General features: G+C 38.7%; 1 protein-coding gene across 19 annotated transcripts in view; it reads left to right on the top strand.

The window, feature by feature from the left end:
- Positions 1 to 12,641, top strand: part of EYA3 (EYA transcriptional coactivator and phosphatase 3) — a 142,743-nt gene that overhangs the window by 104,029 nt on the left and 26,073 nt on the right. For 18 of the 19 annotated variants that reach the window (XM_024766916.1, XM_024766928.1, XM_024766918.1 and 15 more), the window contains 3 exons: positions 783 to 920; positions 7,414 to 7,499; positions 10,299 to 10,482. In XM_024766916.1, the coding sequence (XP_024622684.1) occupies positions 783 to 920; positions 7,414 to 7,499; positions 10,299 to 10,482 (408 nt within the window). The remainder of the gene's footprint in view (positions 1 to 782; positions 921 to 7,413; positions 7,500 to 10,298; positions 10,483 to 12,641) is intronic. The other variant, XM_024766932.1, reaches the window with a different exon arrangement.

The raw sequence follows: 12,641 nt of genomic DNA, 5'->3' as shown, positions 1-12,641 counted from the left end.
GAATAGCTATGATGTCTTATTATATGTTCTAACAGGGAAAGATATGTCTCAGGTATTATGTGGAAAAGCAAATTATGAACAGCATGTAACATCCCATTTTTATTAAAAAGAAGAAAAAAAAGATTAGTAAACAGAAGAAATCTGAGTGACTCTTATGCAAACTGAATAGCAGTTAAGTCTGGATGGTGGGATTATATATGACTTTATTATTTCTAAAAATTAGAAATTATATTTCTGTTAATGTTTTTTAATTTATAAAAGTAAGCAGGTTTGTCTTTCCTAATCAGAAGAAATAAAGGTAACAAAATAACCAGCTTAAGAAGGCAGAGAAGTATACATACATTTTAGAAAAATCTGGTGCTTGTTTAATGGGTAAGTGAATTTTAAACATATGTGGAATGTCTCCTACCTAGACAATGCAGATAAATGATTTATCACTCTACAGGAATGTCAGGCACTCTACAACAATGGTAGGGTGTCAGTAGCCCTTTTTCTGAATGCTGATCAATTTTCCCCATCCACTGAAGTGAACTTACATACATACATATCACTATTGGGTTTTTGACAAGATTTTTGTTTCTATGGCCCCATTCCCCAATTCTTTGAAATTGTATTTGCTTGTGGTATATTACGAGTGGGAGATTCAATAATTTTCTCTTACAAGCAAATTTATTTTTGTTTTAAGATTTTGATTTTAAACCTACTGGCTGATATTTGAAAGCATAACCATGCTCCTCAGTTCCAGTGTTTTGTTTGTAATTGGTCCAATTTATCTGATTCAGGTGCATTGTGGCCAGGTATGAAACCTGAAAGTGGTTTAACTCAGACTCCATCTCCAAGTCAACACAGTGTTCTTACCTGCACTACAGGGTTAACCACAAGCCAGCCAAGCCCAGCACATTATTCTTATCCCATTCAAGGTAAACAGGCATGGTTGTGTGTGTTTTGTTTTTTTGTTTTTTTAAAAAAATTATTATTGTTTTTTGTTTTTAATCTACCTGTATCTCCAGACATACCGGGTAATGTAGGATATTTGCATTTGTGCATGCTTTTTGTGTTAGACAAACTAGAACCTAGGAGTGTGGTTCATAAGTAGTTTAAGCTTTTGTGAACTGCTTAATAGAATTGAAGACTCCTCTTTTGCACGTTGGTGTCCAGAAAACCTGTCTAATTTTGTTCTAGTCTGTTCTCAGTGGCATTTTGTCCTGTAAATGAGCAGAAGACTCCATGGGTTAGAGCTTTGCTGACTTCTTTTATGTGAAGTCCAAATAGACTGGAAAGTGGGATTGAGTGCTGCTTTGTGAGATGTGTGCCGCTTTTCTGCTGTGGTTTTTGTTATACCTCCACCCCCATTTACTACTTCTTGGTGAGCTTTTCTCATTCAAAAAATTCAGTGTTGTTTCTATTTTGTGATGGAAAGCATAGCATTAAAGCTTGAACTCTAAACATCTCTGCCTTCCTGAGTTCTTCCTCTAAAAGGTTAGAATTATGACAGGACTATTTGGAATGAAGACAAAGAAACTCAAAAGGCACTGTGGAGTTAATTCCTTACCCTTCCAAGTCCAATGCAGGGAATTTATCATTGCTCCAAATTGGGAATTAATGTCCATCTACTTGGCTTCTCATCTGCCTCCTTTCTCCTGATTTCTCCCAGCTTTTAAATATTATTCCTTATAAAACCAGTCCTAGGTATTCTTTTTTTTTTTTTTTTGTGGTACGCGGGCCTCTCCTGTTGCAGAGCACAGGCTCCAGACGCGCAGGCTCAGCGGCCATGGTTCACGGGCCCAGCCGCTCCGCGGCATGTGGGATCTTCCCGGACCGGGGCACGAACCCGTGTCCCCTGCATCGGCAGGCAGACTCTCAACCACTGCGCCACCAGGGAAGCCCAGTCCTAGGTATTCTTAAAATACAAACTTTGATGATGAAAAACTGTTTTGATGTAGATTATATTAAACAAAATATTTTGATTTTCAGTATTAACTGTTTTCAATAAAATGACTGAGGACTACTTTTTCTTAGTCTGTTGGGAACAACTGGTTACTACATTCCTAAGACCTTGCTCTGAGCTACCTTTTTCTCTTATTGTTTACGGAGTCTCCTCTTAATTATTTTCCCTTCTTTTTATGTTTGTACCCTCCCCCTTCTTTCTTTCTAAAATGGGAACAAACCAGGAGGAAAAAAACTGAAGAGCATGACTTTGTCTTCTCCTCTACTCCCTTTCATTTTTATAAAGTGTTCCTCTACTTTGGTAGGCTTTGGGGTCCAACTACAGGCAAACCTAGTAGCCAAGTCCCTCCTAAACTGATATATCTCTGATGACTACACCTAGGTCATGAAAGAAAAGCAAGGAGTTCTCTTCCTTTATATTAATAATCCTCTCCCAAGGTGTAGAACCACCACTCGTCTGTACCTGTACCTTGAATTTGAGGAACCTGATAGCTGTGCTTACTTCTCCCTCTTTGTAAAACAAGAGGAACCACCTTTTGGGGGTCTTTTAAGACCCATTGCTTTAAAAAAGTCATGAAGCTGTGCTTTCAACCTCATTTGCCACTATCCTAATTTCTTACCTTTTAGTACATTTTTTCCCTTTAGATCAATTAACCCAATTTCCTCCATTGTGCTAATAATGATCACTGTTGGTATTTGTTAAGTGCATATTATGTGCTTAGCATTATTTTAGCAGATAGGTGTTACTCATGTAATCACAACACACCTATGAGGGAAGTACTGTCATTAATCTCATTTTACAGATTTGGCACATAAGACACACAGTAAATAAGTCAAGAATGTAAGCTGGGCAGCCTGACCCCAGCACGTGGGTGTAATGTTTATGATTTTCAATGTAGAAGTCATGGTATCAATATCAACCCCCATAATTGAGAACCTATACTTGCAAGTATTTAAATTCATTTCCCTTCCCTTTTCTGGTTAACCTATTGGCCCATTATATTGCCATTAGAACTTTGGCAAAGGGTAGAAATTAAGGCAGAAATGAACCATCAAGTTATCAATTGTTGCCATTTATTCTGAGAAAAAGTTGGTAGAAAGCAAGTGGTAACAATTGGCTAAAAGGAAATATGGGTATTACTGGCACATTTGAATCACCTGGATCCTCCTTTATCAGTATCACTCTGCTCACCCCCACTTTTCATTTCCTTTAGCACAGATAATTAATGTCAGCTCTCCAGGGCTTCATCTTCCCCCCTGTGTAACTACCCAGTCATTCCACGGAATAAAAACAAGGAGCATTGTATTAATTTTTTTTTTTAAGTGGTCAAAACAGCAATGTCCCCTCATCCCCTCCAGAAGCTTTCAACAATTGACAGTAGCCCATCTTGCCAGGGGAAGTTAGGGAAATTACAGCAAATTCCACTTCTGGATTGATCAGCTCTGATCAAAACCTTTTCTTTAGTTTATACTTCAATGCTCATGAAAACCCTTTGATTAAATAGATCTGGCGTCTTTATATCAACCTTTTCCTAGAGTGTCTGTGACTGTGTGGCCCAATCTTTGGTTATTTTCTTCAATTGAGATGATTTAAATAATTAAAATTCAAGTAGCAAAATTAATTTCAGAAATTTCAGAATTAATTTTAACCCAACCTTGAATTTCAGTGAATGTCTTTGGGCTCTGATAGTGTTGGTAACACACAAGAGTCTTTTGTTGACTAAGAGATTTGTTTTGTATTTTAATAGACTTTATTTTTTATTGTAGTTTTAGATTTGTAGAAAAATTGAGCAGATGATACAGAGAGTTATATATCTCCCTGCCCTGCACACAGTTTCCCCTATTATTAACATCTCACATTAGAATGGAACATTTGTTATGATTAATAAACCAATATTGGTACATTATTATTAATTAAATCCTAGGTTTATTTAGATTTCCTTAGTTTTTACCTGATGTCCTTTTTCTGTTCCAGGACCCCATCCAGGACACCACATTTCATTTGATTGTCATGTGGCTCCTTAGGATTCTCTTGACTGCAGTTTTTCACACTTTGCTTGTTTTTGATAACCTTGACATGCTATTCATGAATCCCACGAGTATTTATTGAGCTTCACCTATTGTAGGCCGGGTGCTTTGCTAGACGTTGGAGGTGATGAATAAGGTAGTAAGATTCTGCCTTCATGGAGCTTACAGACTAGGAGGGGAGGCAGAAAACAAACAAGTAAATAAATAGGTTTTGAAAAGTGCTCTGAGAGGAAAAAAGAATTGGTTCTTGTGACTGGGAAAACAGGAAAGGAATTAGTTCTAATAGAGGAGTCCAGAGAGAGTCTCTCTGGAAGTAGACATGCTGAGAAGGAATGATCATGCTGGAGGGCAAGAGGGACAGACCAGGGAGAACAACAATTCAGGCAGGGAGAGCAGCGTTGCAAAGGTCCTTGAGTGAGAAAGAGTCTCTCTTGTTTTGAGTAACTCAAAAGCTGGGTGAGCATGGGTGGTAGAGAAACATTCATAAAATTAGAGAGGTGGGTAGAAACTAAATCTTGCACCAACTTCTATGTGCCATTAACCCTTGGATTTACCCTCCAGCTTTGGGGCAATGTCACTTAACTGTGCCTCTCACAGTTCTATAACCACAGTCTTCTGATTAAAGCTATCTCTGTATCCTGACTGTTTCAGGTGGATCTCTAGTGGTGGGGCATGGTTCTCAGAAGCTTTATGATTTCACAGCTCTGTTGCAAAACAGGAGTGGGAACTATCGGAAAACAATTGGCCATGCCATTGGCATTTGGAGAGCTAATAGTCTTTAAATATATGTATCAATAGGAGTTAGCTTGGGTTCAATGCTGGTTACAAGAGCCTAAGTAAATACTATTTATTTAATTATCATCTAACTTTTATCACTAGAATTTAAACGCCATGAGGGCAGGGACTTTGTCTTGTTCAGTACTCTACTTCTCAGTGGCTGGAACTGTTTCTGGGCACATAGTAGACCCTGGTTTAATGAACAAATGAATGAATGAATAACACATGTTAGAAATGATTTGATCGAGTTGGAGAAAGAACTGTTATTGAGCCCTATAAACTTTCTAGGTTAGCAGCCCAACATTTCCTGTAATAGAAGCCACTATTGCTGAGAGGAATTTGTGATTTTTAGTACTGTACTTGTTAAAAACTTGGTATCAACAACTAGCTAATCAAGTCATTAAACTTCCTGTCAGGGATAATTAAGAGTATGTGGCCAGTTGTTTGTAAGGTCTCCCTTTTTACCTCCAGCCCAATTCTGTAAGTGATCTGAAAATTGTTAAATTTATAAAACTACCTTGTCTGTCAGAGCACCTTTTTCCCCATGTGTGCAGATATCAGACGTGAATGAGTTGTACCTGTAACCGTTTATAAATCATTAAGAAGGTAGAATAGAATTAAAGGTAAATGGGAGGAAAAGAGGAATATATGTTAGGATTAGGGCTAAAGAAAAATTGATCTAGAAATGGAGTTTGCTGGGAGAGATAAACTTAAGAGATTAAATACTTCATTTTCTTTCCCACATTAAATCACCTATGTTTAGCCAGCAGGCCTGCCTAGCATAATGTACTGGTAATAGAATCTGGAATGTACTCAAAGTTCTTTTCCTACAAGAATAATTAAAAACTACTTGTAGAGTCATTTAGCTTATATACAGTGATTTCTTAGGACTTCCCCCTTAAGGGAAAAAATATTGATGGGAAGAAACTATCATCTATAAATTATAAAATCTGTTTCATTTAGGTGTTGGGTTTAAGAAAGTAAACAAGAATCCTTTAGTTTACCTGGGGGAAGGAGTACTGTAGAAAAGAAAATCTCCCTGGATAGTGACAAAATCTGATCCCTAGCTCAGCCACTGACTCTGAGGAAAGAAAGAGCACTGGATGAAGAATTGGGAGATCACAGTTGTCATTTTGACCATCTACCTTTAACCCCATGACTGTGGACAAATTACTCTAACTCTTCTTTGTCCCAAGTTCTTCTGAAAGCTAGCAGTAGCTGTTCCTTATATCTAATTTACTTCAATCTCTTCTAGACTTTCTTCTAAGCAGAGTACCCTTGGGGAAAGGGATAAAAATTCCCTATGATTTTGACCATTCCCCTCAAGTTTCTGCTGCATTTGTTCACCTGCACTATTCTTTTTCTTTTTTTTTTAATTAATTAATTTATTTATTTTTGGCTGTGTTGGGTCTTCGTTGCCGCGCGCGGGCTTTTCTCTAGTTGTGAGCGGGGGCTACTCTTCGTTGTGGTGTGCGGGCTTCTCATTGCGGTGGCTTCTCTTGTTGCAGAGCACGGGCTCTAGGTGCACGGGCTTCAGTAGTTGTGGCTCACAGGCTCTAGAGCACATGCTCAGTAGTTGTGGCACATGGGCTTAGGTGCTCTGCGGCACGTGGGATCTTCCCGGACCAGGGCTCGAACCCGTGTCCCCCGCATTGGCAGGTGGATTCCTTAACCACTGTGCCACCAGGGAAGTCCCACCTGCACTATTCTTAATGGAGGTTTTCCTAATAACTTTCCCTCTAGAGGACTTTGTCGCCAATGGGATAGGTAGTCAGATAGTGTGGTTTACCTGATGGTGAGCCTTTATGGTGTGTGTGACTGCGGTAGAAACCATGTATAAATATGCTTATGATGAGCAAAAGAGAGGAGTTCAAGAGCAGTACCTCACAATTTCACCTACATTGTCCACCTGAGAAACGTCACTGTGACAAATACTAGTCACTGAGGATTTTATTAAAACCCTGGTGGAATCTGTGATAGAAGGGTGTGAAAAAAACCCAAATTTCTTGTCGTGAGACAGGCAGCCTAAGTAGCTTATGAAGTAAATTTTTACCTGGCCAGAATAATATTGAATGTTTTCCGAATTTTTCCAGGCTCATGGGTGAAATCATTAAATGCCAGAACATGGTGTTTGTTGAAGCAACTCCAAGCACTTTAGAATTTGGAAAACTACATCAATTTCTCAGAGTAATTGTGTTGCACCAGGAAAGGCATAATTTGGGGCAAGTGACAGTAAATATCACAGTGTAGGACTTAACACGTGGATTTGCCAGAGTTCTTGTTGTTTCTGCTGGTGTCAGTAGGTCACACTGCAGGTGAGTTATTTTTCAGCTGCCAAGAGAAGATGGACTGGAGTGATTTGGTTTAGGTTCTGATTTCACTGGTCTCATTAGTATGAACCAGTGCATTGTGTTGTATCCTTCTAGGACTTTAGTAGGACTAATTGAAGACTCAAGTTGAAACAAAAATGTGTGAACTGTTTTATTTCTAATCAAGTCTAAATTAAGGTATGGCATGCAAAAGAGCAAAACCAGTATATAGTATTTACTTCCTTTGCCAATGTTTTTTATCTCCTTATAGATCTGTTTACTTAGGACAGAATATATTTTGAATTTCATTTAGGCGTTTACATAATATCTTTTAACACTTTCAATCTTATAGCTTCAAGCACAAATGCCAGCCTGATATCCACTTCGTCTACTATTGCCAATATTCCAGCAGCAGCAGTTTCCAGCATCTCAAACCAGGTACGGTGCTGCTTTTGTTCCTCCTGTTGATACGGTTCATCTAGCTAGCTCTTCCTCTCTTCTTTCCATTATCAGTTTGCCAATCTAAGGAACAACCAGTATGGACTGTGGAGAGACCTTTTTCTGGATGCCCTCAGGACTGAGACCTTGGATGGTTTCTCAGGCTACTACCCAGTTTCTCTCATTCCATTGCTAAGACTATGAATGATATGATTATATCTGCTCCTTTATCTACTGTGTGTGTGTCTGTCTCTTACCCTGCTGCTACAAGAATGTAAGCTCCGTAAGGGTAGGGATTTATTTTTCTATTTTGTTCAGTTATTTGTTCTGAGAGTTCAGAAAAATGCCTAGTACTCACATTGAAGGCACATAATAAATGTTTGTGGAAATATTACTTTGACTTTTTTTTACTTAGCCACTCATTTCTTTGTGAATTAGTCTGGTCTTGGTCACTATTCTATTAACTCTGTATGTTTAGATCACTTGTAACATCTTCAGCGTTTTAGGGTTTTTTTGGTTTTGTTGTTATGTTTTTATTTGTTGTTTTCTCTGCAGCAATTAGTATTATCACCCATTGCCTCCATGGATCTTTTTTTGTGGCTGCAGTTAACATTGCTATTCTGGTTCACTTTTTGTGTTTTGACTGTTTTTGCATTTGTTCATTCTTTTAGTCCACAGGTATTTATTGAGTTCCTGCTGTGTACCTGGAATTCTTCAGGGTAACATCTCTCTCCCTTTGCATATCCTGTCTTCTGTCATGGACAGTCTCTATTTAGTTTTCCACATGCTTATTATTTCATCCCCAGGAATGTTTAACCACATTCACAATGTCCATTTACTTCTTCCAAAACGAAGATTCTAGTCCTGACCTCATGATATCTACAGGCTTCCTGCTGATTGATGGGCTTTTTTTTTTAATATCCTATTATTTCCCTAAGTTGACCATATCTAAAACCAGCCTTTCATTCCACCCTTTCTTCCGTTTCCCTGTCCTCCAAAAGTAATACCACTTTTTCCTATGGCTTCTTAACTCTTGTCAGTTACACTATTTTTTAATATACCTAGGCCTAAAACCAGACCAGTCATCTTCGATTTTTTTTTTCCTTACCCAGCCCTAATCCAGCCATTTCTGGAATTCTTTCCTGCTTTTTCTTTTCCTTTTTTCTTTTTTGGCTGCGTCACATGGCATATAGAATCTTAGTTCCCTGACCAGGGATCTAACCTGTGCCCCTTACAGTGGAAGCGTGGAGTCTTAACCCCTGGACTGCCAGGGAAATCCCTGCTTTTTCATTTTTGCTGTCGTTTCCCATGGTTTAGCTTTTTCCTCTTTAATCTTGAGTTAACTATTCATCTCATCTTTAATTTTTCACCGTGCCTGTACATTTTCTAAAACACTATCTGATTAATTTTCTTTAAATGCCACAGTTTATCCTGTCACTCACCTGCTCAGAATCTTTTCATATTTTTATTTATTTGAATTTGATGATCCCCATTTTCTGCTCCCACACAAACTATACACCACTGCGTAAAGAATCCAATCCAATCCTTAACCAGTCATTCAGGCCTACAGAGATCCTTTGTTTCATCCAACTCAACATCTCTGGCCCCTTAATAAAACCTTTCCAGGGCCTGTTCCTTTTCCTATCCCCTGTGCTGCTTTGTCTCAGAAAGTTCTCTGTCACAGTCTGCAGTGATAGTTGTCTTCCTCTGTGTTTTACTCATTTGACATACAGTTTATTGCTAATTTGTTGGAAATGGTTTTTGGTCTTCTATCCTGCTAGATTTTTAACTCCCATGTACCAACACATACACACACGCACACTCACACTGTGAATTATATTTGGCTTGTGGTAGATGCTCAGTGTTCTTTATAAATAATTGGTCTGATCAGTTAGCTTCTTCCTGCTTGTCGCCAGTATCAATTATCAGTGGAATTTTTTAAGGTGTGTATTTGAGCTGTGCATCATACCCATTTTTACAGCTTTTTAAGGTGTAATTGACATACAGTAAATTACACAGATTTAAATTGTATGATTTGATAAGTTTTGTCATGTATGTGCCCGTGAAGCTACCAAAAGTTCCCTTCAAATATTTTAAAGAAACTTTATTTTTAAAGAAAGCTTGATTATTTAAAAAAAGAGAGGGGACTGCCGTGGTGATCCAGTGGTTAAGACTCCATGCTCCCAATGCAGGGGCCCCAGGTTCGATTCCTGGTTAGGGAACTAGATCCTGCATGCTGCAACTAAAGATCCCGCATGCCACAACTAAGACCCTGAACAGCCAAATAAATAAATATTTTTAAAGAGAGAGAGAGAGAGAGATACTCAGTTTTTAAACTGGGAAACTTTAATGTAGGATATTCACTTTTTTGTTTAAGCTCATCTGTGCTTAAAAGCACTATCACCTAGTGCAGTGCTTTATAAACTTCTTAAGGAGTAGACTCTCCTTCAGAAATTCTGTGCAGAAATTCTGTACATAAAGTAGAAAAAAAAAAAGGCTGGTATAGTAGAAAAGGGACATTGTGTGTACAGTGTATGGGACACTTTGCTCTCAGCCTTAACCTCATCCCAAAGACAGTCCCTGAGGCGTGTCCTCTTGACTCTTAGGTTTCCACAGAATGCATTTTGAAAATCATTGGTTTAGGTGGAAGACTATATAGGTTAGGTAAATAAGAAGTCGGGTTAATGTTTTAGGGAAACAATTGTGAAAAAGAGGGACATGAAAGTCTCTTGTGTTGAAATTAATGTTATGCTCTGGCTAAGTGTCTTATTTTCCTCCCTTATTCCCTTTGACCTACAGGACTATCCCACCTATACTATCCTTGGTCAAAGTCAGTACCAGGCTTGCTACCCCAGCTCCAGCTTTGGAGTCACAGGCCAGACTAACAGTGATGCTGAGAGTACCACCTTAGCAGCAGCCACATACCAGACGGAGAAGCCTAGTGTCATGGTACCTGCTCCTACATCACAGAGACTTTCCTCTGGTAAGCTCTACATTTGGCTTAAGGGCATTTCATCCAACAGGTGATGGTGAAGATTGCTTTGTTCTGGTCTAAGTCACTGTTACCATGCTATCGGCCTTCCTTCTCAGGTGAGGAGTATTTAAACACTGTAACCAGACAACGATGAGTCGTTGGCAGACTGAATATAATACCTGATGCTGTGAACAGAAAAGTACCAAGAATGAAAAGACTTTATTTATGACTCCCACTCCACTCTCCCTGTAGCTATAATATGCTTGTCACAGAGAACTTCAGAATCTTAGCACATTTTATAAAAGCTGGAGGACTCCAGTTTTAGTCTGTGCATAACTGACTTCTGGTTAGGCCTCAGAACAGTAGTTCTTAACTTTTTCTGTGTCATGGATCCCTTTAAGATTCTGAAGAAAGGTATGGTTCTTTTTCCCCAAAGAAATACATAAAATTTAACCTACAAATGTAAACCTCTAGCTTTGAAATGGATCAATGAATTATGATGTCCAGATTAAAAGATGCTGACATAGGGCTTCCCTGGTGGCGCAGTGGTTGAGAATCTGCCTGCTAATGCAGGGGACACGGGTTTGAGCCCTGGTCTGGGAGGATCCCACATGCCGCGGAGCAACTAGGCCTGTGAGCCACAACTACTGAGCCTGCGCGTCTGGAGCCTGTGCTCCTCAACAAGAGAGGCCGCGATAGTGAGAGGCCCACGCACCGCGATAAAGAGTGGCCCCCACTTGCCACAACTAGAGAAAGCCCTCGCACAGAAACGAAGACCCAACACAGCAAAAATAAATTAATTAATTAATAAAAAACCAAAGGACTAGTGTTTAAAAAAAAAAAAAATCCTGACATAAAGACTTTATGCACACATTCAGTAAACATATGCACATACTTTTTATCCCTATTTTTCATGAAAATTTGGTGGTTCGCTGTCACATCATGTAACTTGGGGAAGGACTGTTTATCGTTAACACTGATGCATTTTTAAAAACAGTGGTCTACATCAACTAATGCAGTTGTCTGTGCATCTTGCCTCTACTGGTCTTCTAGATAAAGACATACAAATGGTTGCTGCTTTGAACGTACATAACTTTGAAATCATTACATGTGTTGATGCCTTAGTTTTGAATTCATTTCTCTAAATATCTTTGTTCTTCATAACAATTTTAACTTTTTAATAATGGAGAGTTTCAAACAGTGGCAGAAGTTGTCAGAATGGTATAATGAACCCTTATATATCTGTCATCCAACTTCAGCAATTAACAACTCATAGGCAATCTTGTTTCAACTATACTTCATCCAATTCCCTTCTCAAATGCCAGGTATCATATTTATTTATAATGCTTGATAACATAACCACAATGCCATTATCCCATCTTAAATATTCAACAATAATTCCTTAATAACATAAAATACCAAAGGGTATTCATATTTCTAGTTTTCTCATAAATGTTAGGAGTTTTGCTTTTCTCTTTACAGTTTGTTTAAAATAAGATCCAAGTAAGGTCCATACATTGTGATTGGTGGATATTTTGTTTTAACCTATAAATTCCCCTATCCCTTTTTATTTCCGGTTGTAATTTATTTGTTGAAGAAACAATCAATAGATTGTTTGTCCCATACCATTTCTCAGTCTAAATTTCGCCAGTTATAACCTTAGAGGGTAGCTTACCACAGCCCACTGCCTTCTGTATTTTATTTAAAGTGGTAAATGGATCTAGAGCAGTGGTCTTTCAGCTAGAGGTGGTTCTGTGCCCCCTGCCTCCACCCCCATGCCTCCAAATATCCCCCAGGGGTATTTGGCAATGTATGGACCCATTTTTGGTTGTCACGCTGGGAAGGGGGTGCTACTGGCATATAGTGGGTAGAGGCCAAGAATGCTGCTTAACCAAACATCCTACAACGCACAGGACGTCCCTTCACAACAAAAATTATCTGGTCTAAAAAGGTCAATTGTGCCAAGTTGAGAAACCCTGATCTAGAAGCTTGATCAGGTTCAGGTTTAATTTTTTTTTTTTTTTTTGGCAAAATGACTTATAGATGTGTTCTTCCATTGGGAGGAAGGCATATAAATTCTAGTTATAACTCTCTTCATGATGTTTGGTCTACATTTCCAAATTGCTTAAGTAAAGTTTGGTATTCCAGCCTTTATCCCTGCAACATGA

The sequence above is a fragment of the Neophocaena asiaeorientalis genome, unplaced genomic scaffold (assembly GCF_003031525.2).
Source record: "Neophocaena asiaeorientalis asiaeorientalis breed wild unplaced genomic scaffold, Neophocaena_asiaeorientalis_V1.1 scaffold79, whole genome shotgun sequence".
Lineage (NCBI taxonomy): Eukaryota > Metazoa > Chordata > Mammalia > Artiodactyla > Phocoenidae > Neophocaena > Neophocaena asiaeorientalis.
This window is presented reverse-complemented; position numbering and strand designations above follow the sequence as displayed.